Source organism: Myotis brandtii, unplaced genomic scaffold (assembly GCF_000412655.1).
Source record: "Myotis brandtii unplaced genomic scaffold, ASM41265v1 scaffold112, whole genome shotgun sequence".
Taxonomy (NCBI): Eukaryota; Metazoa; Chordata; class Mammalia; order Chiroptera; family Vespertilionidae; genus Myotis; species Myotis brandtii.
Genome location: NW_005353838.1, coordinates 14,933,819 through 14,949,781, shown reverse-complemented (window position 1 = coordinate 14,949,781; position 15,963 = coordinate 14,933,819). Strand labels below are relative to the sequence as shown.

The following is a 15,963-nucleotide window of genomic DNA, read 5'->3' as shown; positions in this document are numbered from 1 at the left end:
TGGGCGCGCGGTGGCCCGCAGGGTCTGCCTGCTGCCCTCGGAGCGGGTTCCCAGGCTCCCTACCCCACTTGGTGCTCCCTCCGAAGCTTATCCAGGATGCGCTAAGCCCCGAGCTCGGGGTCCCCACCTGAGAGCGCGCAGTTCCGAAGGGGATTGAGGCACAGCGGGAGGGGCGTGTCAGCGGACACCAACCCAGCCCCACCTCCTGACTTCCGCTCTGAAGGGCGTCTCACCAGCCTTCGCTTCTAGTTTGCTTGGCTCTTCTGTTTCTTGTGTCTGCTTATCTCATGCTCTCGTGGAAGGGCCGGGATGAGCCTCTGGAGCAAAGCCAGTCTGCTCTGCAGATTTCTCTCTTGGACTTAGTGCACCTGCATTTTCCGGTGTAAACATTGTAAGGTGGTCACTTAAAGGGATGCTCTGGCCTAGGGTTATGTTGACATCTTTAGAAATTGTTTGTCTGCCGAGAAGACTGCCCTGGGAACAAGCCTGCCTCCCCAGGGTGTAGGTGGCTGCCAGAACTTCTGGGCTGTGGTGATCCAGGTGCCTTTCTGGGGCAGCACCGCGAGGGCCTGTTTGGCCTGGGAGGAGCCAAGGCATGAAGAGCTTTATAGGCCACACGAGGGGAATTTGGGTAAAAATGGACGTTAGTTGCAATGGGGGGCCAGTAGAGGGTTTTTTTAGGGGAGTGATTTAGCTGGGCGTGTGTTTGAAGAAGCTCACTCTTACTGCCTGTGGGAAGTGGATGGTCAGGGCAAGAATGCCATTGCAGTGGTCCTGAGAAGGACGAAGGGGCTTAGATTAGTGTGACAGCCGTTAGCACTTTGATGGGTCTTAGTGACCGATTAGAAGTAGAGGGTGAAGATAATGACTTCTGGGTTTCGAGCCTGAGCACCTGGGTGGGTGGTGGTCCCATTTGATGTAGGGGAAGGGGGAGGGGGTGGAAATCTAGGGTTGGTTTTGCTCTCACGTGTTAATTGGTGCTGTCCGTGGGCAGGTGGATGTGAGAGTTGGGAGTTCAGGACCACCGGGTAGAGGCTCGATCTGGGAGTTGGGACTGTGACTGGTGGCTTACGGGCCAGGGCCTGGAAGACAGTGTCAGGTAGAGGAGGAGGAGGAGGAGGAACTGAGCCTGGAGGAGCTCTAACATTTCCCAGTGGGGTCAGCAAGTGCTGGGACAGGTATACTTGAGAAGCATCAGGCAGTGAGGTGAAAGGACACCCAGGAGTACATGGAGTCATGGAAACCACCAGAGGACTGCTGGGGTTAAGGGACAGCACTCCACCACCCCCTCCCTTCTCTCTCACACACACAAACCACACACACACTGTTCTGATGCTGTGGAATCCAACAGGACACTGATGCCTGTTGCATTTGACAGCACAGAGGTGACACTGGTAAAGGAGGTTTGGGGGTATGAAGCGGCAGGGGCAGGGGAGGGAGGGAAGTAGTGACGGCAGCTCTTTCCAGAAGTTTGTCAGTGAAGGGAAACCTAGAGGGGAAGTAGTGCTGAGGGGCAATGTGGTAGAGAAGACGGAGATTCTGCTGTGCCTTATGCTGGAGGGATTCTGCCCGAGTAGGTGGAAGAGGGAAGGGGTCTCAGGAGGAATGCAGGCCTGAGGCAGGAGAGAGGGCAGGTCAGGTGGCTTCTAATGAAGCACGAGGCGAGGACATTTTGAGAAGAGGGAGAAGAGGAGGCCTAAGCTCACCCAGGCTGTGGGAAAGTGAGGCTTTTAGAGAAACAGTAGGATTTCCAGCAGTATGGAGGACCCACTCAAGAGTCACCATTATGAATTTAAAGTGAAACCATTTGCTCAGGTAGCTCCGCTGGTTAGAGCATTGTCCCAAAACACCCAGGGTTGGGGTTCGATTCCCAGTCAGGGCACATATAAGAATCAACCAATGAATACATAAATAAGTGGAATAACAAATCAATGTCTCACTCTCCCCTTTCCCCCTTCCTCTTTCTCTGTAAAAATCAATAAGTAAAATTAAAAAATAATAAAGTGAAGCCAGTTTCTAGATGAACATTTAGCTGTTTCCAGAAGGGAGGTGGTAGCGTTTATTCAGAGTTGGGTGTTTTGTCAATTAAGGAATGTGGACAGTCAGGGACCCCATAATCTAAGCTGGACAGAGTGACCTGAAACCAGGAGGGGCTGACAGATAATGTCTGCAGAAAGCCAGCTGCTTCCCTTCTCTTAGGCAACATGGATAAGCAGAAAAGCTCCTCCCAGCCCGTCACCTAGGTCCTGTGTTCTCTATTTTAAAGACTAGCATGAGGCATGATGTAACTGTGGACAACGTTCTTTCTTTTTAGGAAATTTGTGCTACTCCCCGGCTGTTTCCAGATAACCCACAGGAAGGGCAGGTGAAGCAAGGGCTTCTGGGGGACTGCTGGTTCCTGTGTGCCTGCGCCGCCCTGCAGAAGAGCCGGCACCTCCTGGACCAGGTGTCTGTGATAGTGCAGCTTTCTCTTCTGCTCTGTCTTCCTGCCTGCTGTACCCAGGAAGGAAGGAAGAGGCCAGGCAGCTGAACTCCGTGTTCTGTGGGGCTCTGCTGCAGCTGCTCAGCATGGCAGTGGGGAGCTCAGCTGTCAGGCCACAGGGGCTCCCAGGCACAGACGCGGTTTCCCCTCTCCCGCAGCAGTACTTTCTGCCCCGCTCTGCCAAACCCCAAGCCCACTTCTTACAGAGTCAGAGCCATGCATCTGAACTAGAAAGTCAAACGTGCCAGCCTAGACAGGAAAGGGTTGGCTGAGGGAGCCTGTGACCTGGTTTGGAATTAGTGTCCTTAGCGAGTTAGCTTCTTAAATAGGTTTTAAATATAAATTGGCAAAAGATGATTGAAACTCTTTCTGACAGACACCACAGGTAAAGAAGGCCTGCTCAGACTCCCTCCCTGGACTGTTGATGGCCTTTTGTTTGGGTTCTTGCTAAGTATCACCAATGAATGCAGCAATGTTCATTGACAGTGGTGACCCCATTCAGAGCGCCTCCTGGGTCCCAGGCCCCATGCTAAGTAAGTGCAGCACATCGCTGGCTTTCACTCTCATAGGCCTCACCCGCTGTGACCCATTTTCACCAATGAGGGCACTAGAACCATTGTCACTGTTTTCCGGCTAGTGAGTGGCATTGCCAGGACCAAACATGTGTTCATTGACAGTGGTGACCCCATTCAGAGCGCCTCCGGGGTCCCAGGCCCCATGCTAAGTAAGCACAGCACATCGCTGGCTTTCACTCTCACAGGCCTCACCCGCTTGACCCATTTTCACCAATGAGGAACTAGAACCATTGTCACTGTTTTCCGGCTAGTGAGTGGCATTGCCAGGACCAAACATGTTGTCTAGATGCACAGCCCACACTGCCTCTCGGGTCAAAACAAACCTGGCAGTGAACATGGATCCAGGTGCTGGCAGAGGTCCTGGGCTTCAGGCGTTTGCAGGAGGGTTGCTATGCCCATGGTGACCTGCCATCTGCAGCCAGCTCTGCTGAGATTGGGTCTCATGCTTCTAAAAGTCACATTTGTTTTGGATTCAGGTCAAGGGCTTATTTGGGACATTAGGGCATAATGGTTGACTTTAAGCTTTGGGAGACACTGGCTCCCTCATTATGGTCTTAGAATATTTTATTGAGAAGTCTGGATTTTCAGTCCAATGGTTGGTTTTCCAAGGCATGGAATGAGGGCAGATCCTTTGCAGACCGCAGGGTACTGTGGGACGATGCAGTGTGGTCACACTGGTTAGCACGCTGGGTGGGCGCTGCGAGATGTTTGTCACATGGTCTCCTTTTGCCTTTCCCTGTGCACGGTAGGTCTTTCTTCCGGGACAGCCGACCTGGCTCGACCAGACATACCGTGGCTCCTTCACCTGTCGAGTTTGGCAGTTTGGACGCTGGGTGGAGGTGACCATAGATGACCGTCTGCCTTGTCTTGCAGGGAGACTCTGCTTCTCCCGGTGCCAGAGAGAGGATGTGTTCTGGCTTCCATTACTGGAGAAGGTCTATGCCAAGTACGTGTGCTGGAGGCTGGCGGGCTGGGCCATGCCACCTTAGACTGCCCCCGGGAGCATGTTTCCGCTCCCTCGCTGCAGAATCCTGTCGTTTCCAGGCGCTTGGCGGCAGGTCCTGGGGTGAGGCTGACTGGTCTGGAGACGGGAACTCTTGAGGCTTGGCCTGTGGTTTGCCTCCCTTTCCCTGCCCTTATTTCACAGCTGGGCATGAGGGAGGGTATGTGTTTTCTTCCTTTCTCTTTCCTCAAACCCCAGCAAGAAAGATGTTTCCATCTGTTTGTTTTTCACCCCTGGGGACAGGCTGCCTCTCTGCAGGTTGTTGGGGAAGAAAGAGGCCAGCTAGGTATTAGCCTTTTTATCTGGTCCTGACTGAGCCCAAGACCCTCATGCAGAGTGAATCGAGGCCCTTCCCTCCTAGAATGCATTTACCATCTTGCTGACAGTGAACTGATAGGCAGGCCTTTGCACTGAGGACAGGAGGGAGGCCTGCTGCTGACATTGGGTTGGATCCCATCAGATGGAGTGGATGTCACAGCCTCTGCCCACGTGCCTCACGCTTGTGCCCACACTGGCAGTAGAAGAGGTTTTGCACGTAGGCAGCGGCGGCTGGGCTTTGCTGGGACACTGAATGTCAGCCGTGAAGGCGTGATTGCTTCTGGCTGTGGTGAGGGCGAGGCGGCAGGAAAGAAAAGCGATTGAAGCCGGGTGGGTGGGATCACAGGATGATTTGGAGTGTCATAGACCAAGAGGATAGAAGAGAGGCAGGGTGCTGCTCCCCTTGCCTGAGGCTCATTCCTGTGTCTGTCTTGCAGGGTCCATGGGTCCTACGAGCACCTATGGGCAGGGCAGGTGGCAGATGCCCTGGTGGACCTAACCGGTGGCCTGGCAGAAAGGTGGAACCTGAAGAACTTGGCAAGCAGCAGAAGCCAACAGGATGGGTCTGGCGGCTCAGAACCCAAGACTTGTTGGCAGCTGCTCAGCCTCAAGGAGCGGTGTCTGATCAGCTGCTCAGTGTTCAGCCCCAAGGCAGGTGAGGCGGTGGTCACCCAAAGGGCCTACACACATGCACCCTCAGATCCTGTAGGCAATCCCTGAGGCCCTGTCTGCACTGAGTAGAAAGTGGGGACATTTGTCTTCCCAAGCTGGTGTCTGGCTGTGTGAACTTGTTCTGCTGTCTGCCCCTCTCCAGAGGGAGAGGTCCCTTTTCCCTTGACTAGGACTTACCTCCAGGGCAGGCAGGTGCCTGTGTGAGGTCACCGCTGTGCAGAGATGGCCTAGGAAGCATGTGGTGGCACCATCTCTGGCTCAGCTGGCAACCTGTGAAATCAGCACTCAGGTTTCCACTGTAGTGATATGTATGTTCATTGAAGAAGTGTTGTTGAAAGGAAAAACTCCCTCAAACGTAGCTACCTTTGACTTTTTAGTATGCTTTCTCCGTTTTTCATAAACGTACCTTTTGCATTCTGCATCCTAGATCATTTTCTATGTTACATACACTTTGTCAACTTATCGCATTAGTGGATCTGCCGTAGCTTCTTTCATCTTTCCCTTCATGTTGGAAGTTTAAGGTCTTTCTGATCTTATGCTGTTATAAATAACAGCATCTTTATGCATACAAGTATCCTATTTAGTATTATTTCCACAATGGAATTTTATATATATATTTTTTAATTGATTTCAGAGAGGAAGGAGGAGAGAGAGAGAGATGACAGAGAATCATTGATCAGCTGCCTCCCACACACACCCTATTGGGGATTGAGCCTGAAACCTGGGCATGTGCCCTGACAGGATCAAACTGTGACTTCCTGGTTCATAGCTCGACACTCAACCATTGACCCACACCGGCCAGGCTACAATGAATATTTTGTCAAAGACTATGAACGTTGAAATAAATTGGCTCTTGTTGACAATTATGCTACCCTGGTGTGTGTGTGAGGGTTGGCACAGGCCTGGGTCAGGCTCCTCCCCTGAGGGTGGGCTAGACATGGGCTGCTGGAGGTCACCTGGACCCCACTAAAGTGGCAAGGGGCTGGGGACGTGGGTGGCAGCTACAATGCCATTCTGAATAAATCATTTAGAGACAGTCCAGGAGTTTCTTCTCTTTGCGTTGGACCACCACCCCTCCTCTCCAGGTAGGTGTCATCCTGTTTGGCTCCTTCTATGTCTTCTGTCTCTGGTCTCAGGGCAGGTGGAGTCGTTTCTCCTCGGACCTCCAGTCTTCCCACTGCCCATCCATCCCCTGCCTCCCCAGTTGGCATTGCCAAGTGATCTCCCTTTTCCCTTGGTGGTCACAGACTGTTGATGACAGTGCTAACAGTAGCACTTTTGAGACCTGGCCCTGCACCAGGCGTCCTGCATGACCATGTGGCCAGCTAGTGAGGCCCAGAGAAGGGAATGAGCTGCCAGGCCTGGTCCAGTTCCCTCGCTGGGGCTCTATGCTGGCTAAGGCCACTGCTGAGCTAACTGTCCACAGTGGTTAGGAAAGGAGCCCCCGGTGATCTGTGGGATCTGGGTGCCTGTGGGGCCACAGCTGGCGGGGGCTGGACCAGTCCCCAGGGAAGGAGACAAGACCTGTGCATCTGCTGGGTTTGGGGATTTCTGCCCTTGACTGAGCTGCTCCTCGCCTAGGTGCCAGGGAGCTGGGGGAGTTTCACGCCTTCATCATCTCGGACCTGTGTGAGCTCCGGGGTCAGGCTGGTCAGAGTATCTTGCTGCTTCGCATTCAGAACCCCTGGGGCCGGCGTTGCTGGCAGGGGCCCTGGAGAGAGGGGTGAGTGCAGTTGGGGGCCATCAGGGGGGGGTGGTGTGCAGGCTCAGAGGGACATCCTGGGCTCCCATGCCGTGGTTGGTGCCATGGTAGCTCTGTGGTCAGGATAGTGCTCAATTGGCTCCCAGCAAGGCCCCCATAACCCCAAGGCCACATGGTCTGTGCTTGGCCTCAGGTGGTCTAGGAGGCTGGCTTAGTGCTTGGTACTGAGGGTGCCCATAGAACAGTAGACGCCCAGTCAGGCTAAGGGACAGGGACCTATGAGATGCCTATGCTATGTCCTCAGCTTGGCTTTAAGACTCATAACTGATGGACGAGGGCGCTGCGACAGTCCCCTTAGGTGGCAGGGGTGGTGAGCAGATGTCACACTTGGTCTGAGCAACCACGCCTGAAGCGATGGGCAGATGTCCTGTCACTGCTCACTGACCCATTCTCTCAGCCAGGTCATGTGGTAGGAGCAGAGGTGATGGTCCTGAGGAAGGTTCAGCCCAGGGCAAATGGAAGCGTGGGAAGGGGGCCATGGAGTTTGGCCCCAAGGTGCTGGCAGGGACAGGGCTCTCAGGACACCCTCGGTCCCCTCTGGCTCCTCTTGCCCCACTGCACGGTCAGTGCTGTCACTCTCAGATGAGAGATCTCTGATGACTTGAGTTTCCTGCCAGGGGTGAAGGGTGGACCCAGGTGGACCCAGTGGACTCAGCGGAGCTGCTGTCCCAGCTCCAGGAAGGGGAGTTCTGGGTGGATGAGGAGGAGTTTCTCCGTGAATTTGACGAGGTCACCATTGGCTACCCGGTCACGGAGGCTGGCCACCTGCAGAGCCTCTACTCAGGTAACCAGTGCCATTCCTGGGGCAGCCTTTGGGGGTGCAATGCAGCCACCCAAATGGACTCTACCTTCAGAAGTCAAACCTGAGCAGGCGCCCGCGTCCCCCTGCGGTGGCTCCCGGTGGGGGAGGCAGGTGTCTGTGAGGGTGGGGAGCCTGACCTGTGGTGTGCTCTTGCCCTAGAGAAGGTGCTCAGCCACACTCAGGAGCTGCCGGGGGCCTGGGTCCCGGGGCAGTCCGCAGGAGGCTGCCGGAACAACAGCGGCTTTCCCAGCAACCCCAAGTTCTGGCTGCGGGTCTCAGAACCGAGCGAGGTGTACATTGCTGTCCTGCAGAGGCCCAGGATGCGCACGGTGGACTGGGCTGGCCGGGCCCAGGCACCAGTGAGGGACAGCCGCGTGGTGTGGAGCCCGGCCAGCATCCTGGGCAAGGACTACCCTGCCGTGGGTCTGCATCTCTGGAAGGTACCTCCGCTGGGCCAGCTTCCCACTCACTGACGTACAGGGTCGGATGGGAGGCACGTGGATGTCTGAATCCTCGGAGCTGCAGTGCTGGGTACACGTGACTGACAAGAGCCCCACAGGCCTCCCCGCTGCCCTGGCTGTCCTGGGGATCATGTGCCTGTGGGGGCTCCCACAGACCCGGCACTGGGAGGACTGGGTGTGTCTGTGGGCCAAAGGAAACCAGAACCAAAGCCTCGAGTCGGCGGGGCTCTGGGGGCTGGTGTTTGTGGAGGTCTGAGCCCAGCTTGGTCACTTCTTGTGGGACCTGGAGAGGTCACTCCACCTCCCTGCACCCTCAGTCTCCTCCCTATCAGGTGGGGATGGTGACGGCTGATCCTGTGGGATTGTGCAAGGAGCCCTCTGGACCCCAGTGGAGATGCCTGTCCTGGGAACAGGAGCATGGCTGGTGCAGGAACTTGCCTGTTTGCTGCCAGGGCCTAGTTTTTAGTCTGTATGTCCTGCCAAGGTCTCAGCACAAGGCACAGTGTTCCCTGTCCCTTTGTGGGTGTGGCTTACATTGTGTTCCTTTCCTCCCGCTGAGTTGCTGGAAAGCCTTTTATCCAGCAGCCCCAGGTTGCAGTAGCCGTGGGCACAGCCCTTTTGCATCTGTGTGTCCTGGAGCAGTGGGTCCTGCAGGCTCTCGTGGGGACAGGCTGAGTGGAAGCCCAGGGTCATGGGCATTTTCAGCCGGCCCCTGGGAGGTGGAGTGCTTTCATGTGTTAACTCTTTGGGGAGAGGCCCTGATGCCAGGAGTGGGTGGGGCGGGTCTCTGTGAGTTCCCACACAGGCCTCCTCTCCACAGGTGGAGAAGCGGCGGGTCAGCCTGCCCAGGATCCTGTCCACACCCCCTGTGGCTGGCACTGTGTGCCATGCTTATGACCGTGAGGTCCATCTCCGCTGTGAGCTCACCCCCGGCTACTACCTGGCCGTGCCCAGCACCTTCTTAAAGAACGTGCCAGGACAGTTTTTGCTCCGGGTCTTCTCCAGCGGGAGAGTCTCCCTCAGGTGAGGGGCCTGGCCATTTCTTTGGGGGCCTGTGTGCTCCTGCCTTGATCAAGGCAGGCCAGACGGTGCCTTTAGCCCCCGTCCTGTGCTTATCTTTCCCGGGCAGTGCCATCAAGACAGTGGTCCAGAGCCCTGGCCCTGGGGAGACCCTGTTGGCGGGGGAGTGGGAGACTGTGCAGCTGCAGGGCTCCTGGAAGATCGGCCAGACGGCCGGGGGCAGCCGGAACTTTGCCTCCTACTCCAGCAACCCCTGCTTCCCCCTCACGATCCCTGAGGGTGCAGGCCCCCGCTGCGTCCGGATCACTCTGCACCAGCACTGCCTAGACAGCGACTGCCACCCCATCGGCTTCCATGTTTTCCAGGCAAGCCCTGCGAGCTCTTGGGGGTCGGGGGGAACTGTGAGCCAGGGTGGGGTGGGGCATGATGTGGATCCCTGGACTTGGTCATTTGGGCATGTTGCCCAGGCTGGCCGGTCATGTGCATGACTCATTTCTAGGTTTCATAAAGTTTGTAATTCACTGGGGGTCACAGGTAGCTCAGGCATCCCCTTGTCCCTTTGCTCTGGCTCAGAACAACTGTGTCATGGGGTCAGTTCTCCCCAGGACGGTGCCTCCCACTCAGGAGGCCCAATGGCATCACTCGGGAGTGATCAGTCAAACACCAGCAGCACCCCAGAGCTGTGTAACCCTGCCCTCTGCCCATGGCCCGCAGCATGAGGCTTTTCCTGGGTGTGTGTGTGCCCCTGAGAGCCAGGGAGAAGTGGGTGATGGCAAAGGTTTGTGGCGAAGCGCAGTAAAGGGGGTATGGGGAAGGCCGCACTGGCTGAGACCATTGGGGAATTGACAGCCACTCTGCTGCCCAAATGGCGCTGCCAGGAGTTTCAGATCAGAAAGAAAACACAAAGCCAGGTGGTGGTGAGGAGCTCGCAAGGTCCCCGAGGTTCTCGGGGCCAGGCAGCTCAGTCAGGGCTACAGTGGGCTCAGCTGTGTGGGGTGGCTCCTGAATCCCAGACAGGTCCAAGGAAAGAGGAGGCTTCCAGGGACTCAGGCTGAAAGTATGTTGTCCCCACTTTCTACCTAGAATGGCTGTGAGCCCAGAGGAGTCCAGAAGGGGGTGCTGCCAGTGAGTCATAGCCACCCAGAGTGCCTTCCTTGGCGGTCGGCTCTCTCCCACCATGTAGGCAAAATGCTTAGCAGACCTGTAGTTAGAGGAAGGGGAGAAGTCAGAGGTTGCAGGCCCAGACCGCATGGCCAATGAGGCTTCCCATCCCACACACTGTTGTGCTCCCGGGGGCCCAATTCTAGACGGGCAGGGTGAAGTGGCCGGTGTTCCAGGATCTGAGGGGGAAAGGGACACACGAAGCCTGGAGCACAGGTGATCTGGGGGGGAGGGTAGGATTTTCTGATTGAGAAGGTTCTCTACCCTAGAGAATGGGCAGAGCTGCTGAGAAACCCCCACTCCCAGGAGCTTGGGAAAAAGTGCCAATGGCCAGTAGGTGCCTCTGGGCCTAAGCAGGGGCAATTTGGGTGGTTCCCAGGCATGGGCACCTGACACCTGATGGGGTTTCCTGGCAAGGGTGGCAGGGCCTCAGTGAGCAGTGAGCCCAGCTTTGGGGAGCTGTTGCTCCTCCTTGGAAGGGGGCGCATGTATGGTGGGGGACCAGGCATGAAGCCCCAGGAGGTCCAAGCAGACTGCAGCCGGGGCTGCTCCAGCCCAGCACACCCTCAGCTTGTCCCCAGACGGGGCTGCTTTGGGTCTGGGAAAGTGCAGCCCAACGGAGACTGAGGACAGTGGGTGGACCTCTCCACCCCATGGACAGGCTTCCTAGTCAGTCTGTGCCTCTCCAGGTTCCAGTGGACAATGGGGGCCAGGGCACGCCCTCCCTGCTGCTCCAGAAGCCTCTGCTGAGCTGTGTGCCACATTGCTACACCCAGGAAGTGAGCCGCGTCTGCCACCTGTCTGCAGGGACCTACAGGATTGTGCCCTCCACCTACCTGCCAGACACAGAGGGGGCCTTCACGGTGACCATCGCAACCAGAATAGACAGGTGGGGCTGTGGCGGGCTGTCGTCCTGAGGACCTCAGTGCCCACCTTCACCGTGTTCTCCCGCCTGCCTCACAGTACCTGGGGACTCCTTGCCTGTCAGCCTATGGGCGTGTAGATGGGCCTGAGTGCTGGGGCGGGGCCCTGGGCTGACCCAGGTGTTCTTTCCCACAGGCGCTCCATTCACAGCCAGGAAATGCTGGGGCAGCTCCTCCAAGAGGTACATGGGGCCTGAGAGGGGCTTCCTGGTGTCCTGAGGCATGAGGTGCACTGTGTCTTCCCTGCTGTCCAGGGCAGCCACTGCCCACACCTTACCATCTCTCCTTTCACAGGCCTCCTTCATGGCAGTGATGAAGACCTAACTGGATAACCCCACTGGAGTCCTCAGAGGCCTCCCTTGGCCCACGATGTCCTCACACAGCATCCTTGCACGGTGCCACCAGCCTCAGTGCTGTAGCTGCCAGTCCTGCACTGAGCAGCTGCATGTGCCTGTGGCACTAGGTGAAGGTTCCTCATCCTGGAGAGAGGCAGCCCCAGGGTCAGGCAGGTGCTGCAGGGAGAGCAAGAAAGGCCCAACATGAGTGTCCTGGTCCCCAAGCCATGACAACAGCTCCGTGGAGTCCCTCCGGGCTCCAGAGAGGCCTCAGCTGACAGACAAGTGTGTCAGCACACAGCTGTTTGCAGGACTTCTGGATGTAACTTTATAAATAAACAGGAATACTGAGCAGTTCACAGATGTCTTATTTCAGGCAGGGAGACACTGGGAGGATCGCAGCCTCCAAGGTGGGGAGGTTCAGGGAGGAGGAGGGTGGTGAGGAGACAAGGTTTGGAGGGTCGAGGAGGATCTGGTGCACAGGGCAGGTGCAGGAAGGATGCTTCCTGCCATCTCCCCATCTGGCAGCCTTGCCATCACCAACCAAATGGTATTCCCAGGTTTGGAAAGGCAGGCACCGGAGAACTCGAGGCCTGGTGTTTCGCTGTGCAGCGTTGCCTCATGCAGTCAGTGCTGACACTTGGAAGGGGATGTGCCTGGGACCCCTTCCCATATCCGACACAGCAAACCCCATCTTGCCCCTCCGACTCAGTCCACATCATGTCAGCATCAGCCAGGGCGTCCAGCCAGCTGAGTGTCCTGGGAAGAACTGGCACTGCCTATTGTCCTGTCCGCACAGTGACCTGCTTCTGAGCTTTCCCAACTGCCCTACATGGCCGCACCCTGTACCTGAGGCCTAGTGATCTGGACTGGGGCTGCCCTGCGGTGGAACCTCCAGTCCATAGGGGCCACACGAACTCTAATGGAGGCACAATGGAGCCACCACTCCCACATCTTCAGGGAGGTCCTCGTGTTCAACCCCTGTGGTGCCAGTGTTACCATTGTAATTAGTTATTAGTATTAATAGGAAAGGAGCAAAGGGGAGGTCAGACATAAGCATAGCCATCTGGGCAGCTTCCCCAGGGACCTGCAATTTCACACCACCAGGGAACCACCAGTCCAGTCCCTGCAGGTCACTGGCAGAAAGGACTGGACAAAGAGAAAGATGGGGGTATGGGCAGTGAAGTGGGTGATGTAAGGAAAATACTTGCCTGTCAGTCTAACCTTGGAACAAAGATAATTGGCCAGAGGGGTGGAGCCACAGCAAGCCTGAGTAAATTTGGGAATATATAATCCTGAGACAAAGGAATTCACTCTTGTTCCTCTGGCTTTGTCCTGCTTCCTTTGCTCCTGTGTGTTCTCTCCATAGCCGTGTGGCCCTAGAAACTACAAGGCCCATGGCCAAGTGGACCCTACACACAATGGGCTGCAGCTGGGAACAGTAGCCGTGTGGCCCTAGAAACTACAAGGCCCATGGCCATGTGGACCCTACACACAATGGGCTGCAGCTGGGAACACAGGCTAAGCTAGCCAGATGCTGCCCTGGACTGTGCACATATGGAGTGGAAACAACACTGGCTTTAATCCTAGCTTTGCTGAAGACAAAATAGGACTTTTTCCTTGGTGGGACAGAGGAAAAGGGGAACTTGGAAACTCAGGGGTTTAATTCCACACAAATAAACACCACTTATTCTCTCATGTGAATCTCAGAAAAGTCCTTTTCTTGTGACATCACAAGAAACCTACTTCCACAGGCAATAGGTGGGGACACAGAGAGCACCCCACCGATAATACCAGCTTTGGTTGGTGTCTGTAGGGTGGAAAGGTTTCCGTGTCCCCTTGGCCTTCCTGACTGACATGCCTGACCCACCAAGGGTGCTGGTCATATGCCATGTGTCAGCCCCAATTATGTGCTTAGAGACTAGGAAGTGACCCCAAGAGCCCACTGTCACCACTGATTGGTCAAGCCAGCTGTGCACCCCTGCTCCGGGCAGATCGCTGGCCCTGGGGGCTGCTCCAGCTGAGGAGCCTGCACCTCTGGGCTTTGTCATCCATCCATCTTCTGTTTTCCACTTGTTTTGCTGGAAGCAGTTTGATTACATGGAAAGTGAGAAAGCCAAGCATTATGTCACCCATTAAGATTCCCCGCAGGGTGGCCCTATGTATGTGTGTGTGTGTGGGGGGGGGGGGGGCCGTACCACGCTTCCAAAGGAGGAGGCTATGGTAGACAATGTGAGATGCAGCTAACTGCCCCCATCACATCTGGGCAAGGGGCCCAGAACTCTCAAAGACAGGGGCTAACCTTTCCGGGGCGGAGGGGTGCGGGTGGCAGCTGGAGCTGGCTCCTCCCCAAAACCCTTGGGTGACTCACCCTTTCCCCTCCGAGGCACCCTGGCTGTGGCGGGATCTGGGGACAAGTCTTGGTCTCTCGTTGGGTGGTGGGGAAGGACTTTTTTGGCAGAAGGCCCAGTTGGGGCCCCACTGCGGGCTGGTGAGGCAGTGGCCCTCCGGGCTTCCAGGACCTGTGTGGTTGGGGCAGTCGGGCATGGTCTCCATGCCCCTCCCAGCCAGCCCCTCCTGCCTGGGCCTGAGCTGGCCTTACATGGACCTTACAGACACAGGCAGAGCTGAAGGAGACCTTCCCTGGGCAGCCTCTGCAGCCACAGGGCCTGGGTCCACTCAGTGCAGCCAGTCTCTGGTCTTCAGTCTCTGGACTCTAATGTCCTTATTGAAAACCTGTCTGGGCTCTGTTCCCATTCACAGTGTGCCCCCCACACCCCCATCCCGGCTCTGGCCCTCTGATTTGCCCTGGAGTCCTTGGTAGCCTGGGGGGGGGGGGGCAGCCTGTCCAGAGGAGTGGAGGAACATGGGCTATTCCCCATTCTTCCAGGGTCTGAGCAGGTCCCCCTCCCGCCCCATGGCCTATCTCCCATGCCTGAGACACCTGGGCCTCAGTCTTTGTATTCTCACGTCTGTGACTGGTCCAGAGCCCAGTGCAGGGCAGCCTGGGCTGAGCTGGGGCTCCATGGAACCCAGAGAAGCCTGCCCAGCCAAGCTGAGTGCCAGCACTGAGCCCAGGGCTATGTCCAGCCAGAGCCAGCCCATCTGGTGTCCATCCCCAGATGGTCTGTGGACCTGCCAGTAGGGGGTGAAGACTGCCTCCCTCCTGTGCACAGTAGCCCGCAGTCGCAGTCGGCAGGCAGTCGTAGCGGCAGGTGTGGGTGTGTGCAGGTAAGAACAGCTTTCCCGCCCTTCTCAGCAGACTTTGCCCGCTTTGTTTGCAGTTTCTTCTCATTTTCACTTCCTGCTGCAGAGGCATGGTGCCTTCTCCGGGGGAGCCCTGTCTTACCCAGTCCTGGTCCTGGGTCTTCTCTCTAATGTCTTCGCCCACCCTCCCTCCCCCAGGCCTGGATCAGCGTCGGGGGTGCTAGAGCTTCTGCGGTGAGTACTGAGACCCCGGGGCCCTGCGAGCAGGTAGACAGGGAAGGGGCCTGGCCTGCCGGACTTCCTGGACAGGAGGCGGGATGGAAAAGGCGCAGGGACAGCCAGACTGCAGCCAAGTTCTCAGATGTTCCAGGCTCTCTTCTCTCTGTCTCTTTGTTCACAATAATTTCTTGCTCAGTGTCCCATGGATGCTTCATTTGATTTTCCTGGATTTCGCCCCCAACATTTAACAGATTTAAACTGGTTTTGCTGCATTTTGAGGTGAATAGAAGAGTCATGTTGCTCCTGGGAACACTTTGGGGTCTTTGGACATGGCTGTGCTCCTTACGGGGAGGGTCTTCTCCAGGGTTGAGGATGAGTTTGGGGACAGGCTGTGCCCACCAGCTCCCTCTAGTATTCAGTTCTGCAGGTCTGAGGTCCCCGGATAGTCCTGACAAGGAGGTGGCAGATGATGTGTGGGGATGGTCCTTGATTAGGGTCAGCCAGGAGCAGGGCAGAAGCTGGCAGGAGCTGGGCATCCTCAGGGAATGAAAAGGAGCTCTCTGTGCCTGCAGCGCAAGTGGGAGAGGGGCAGGTAAGGAGAACATGGCGAGCGCTAAGGCTGGAGGGGTAGGTAAAGGAAGGGCCTTGAGGCCCTTTAAAGAGCTTGGGTCTTTTCTCTTGGGCAGGGGCAGACATTGCAGTTTTAAGCAGGGCCCGGTGTGAATTTATTTGACATCTCCCTCTGGCTGAGGTCTTGGGGATAGACTGGAGATTGGGGACCAACTTGAGACATCCAAGGAACACATGGTTGCAGACATCCAAGGAACACATGGTTGTTTCCTAGCTGGGCGGGAGGTGGTGGAGGCCGAGAGAAGAGGTCGGTGTCTAGATATGCCCAGGAAGCAGAACCAGCAGACATGAGGCTTTAGGGTTTGATTGTATAGATCAGTGGTCGGCAAACTGCGGCTCGCGAGCCACATGCGGCTCTTTGGCCCCTTGAGTGTGGCTCTTCCACAAAATACC

At 56.5% G+C, this 15,963-nt stretch overlaps 1 protein-coding gene across 12 annotated transcripts in view; it reads left to right on the top strand.

The window, feature by feature from the left end:
- Nucleotides 1–2,359: 2,359 nt before the first annotated feature.
- LOC102238705 (G-protein coupled receptor 35) overlaps nt 2,360–15,963 on the top strand; it is a 24,325-nt gene continuing 10,721 nt past the window's right edge. Inside the window, exons 1-11 of one of the 12 annotated variants that reach the window (XM_014546757.1) lie at nt 2,360–2,446; nt 3,931–4,003; nt 4,816–5,033; nt 7,430–7,596; nt 7,774–8,054; nt 8,896–9,098; nt 9,205–9,460; nt 10,179–10,220; nt 10,946–11,145; nt 11,316–11,361; nt 11,474–11,871. In XM_014546757.1, coding sequence (XP_014402243.1) covers nt 4,840–5,033; nt 7,430–7,596; nt 7,774–8,054; nt 8,896–9,098; nt 9,205–9,460; nt 10,179–10,220; nt 10,946–11,145; nt 11,316–11,361; nt 11,474–11,503 — 1,419 coding nt within the window. In that variant the 5' untranslated portion in view covers nt 2,360–2,446; nt 3,931–4,003; nt 4,816–4,839 and the 3' untranslated portion in view covers nt 11,504–11,871. Of the gene's footprint in view, nt 2,447–3,930; nt 4,004–4,815; nt 5,034–7,429; nt 7,597–7,773; nt 8,055–8,895; nt 9,099–9,173; nt 9,461–10,178; nt 10,221–10,917; nt 11,146–11,315; nt 11,362–11,473; nt 11,872–14,936; nt 14,956–15,963 lie in introns of those variants that run through there. The other 11 variants (XM_014546760.1, XM_014546763.1, XM_014546818.1 and 8 more) reach the window with 11 other exon arrangements.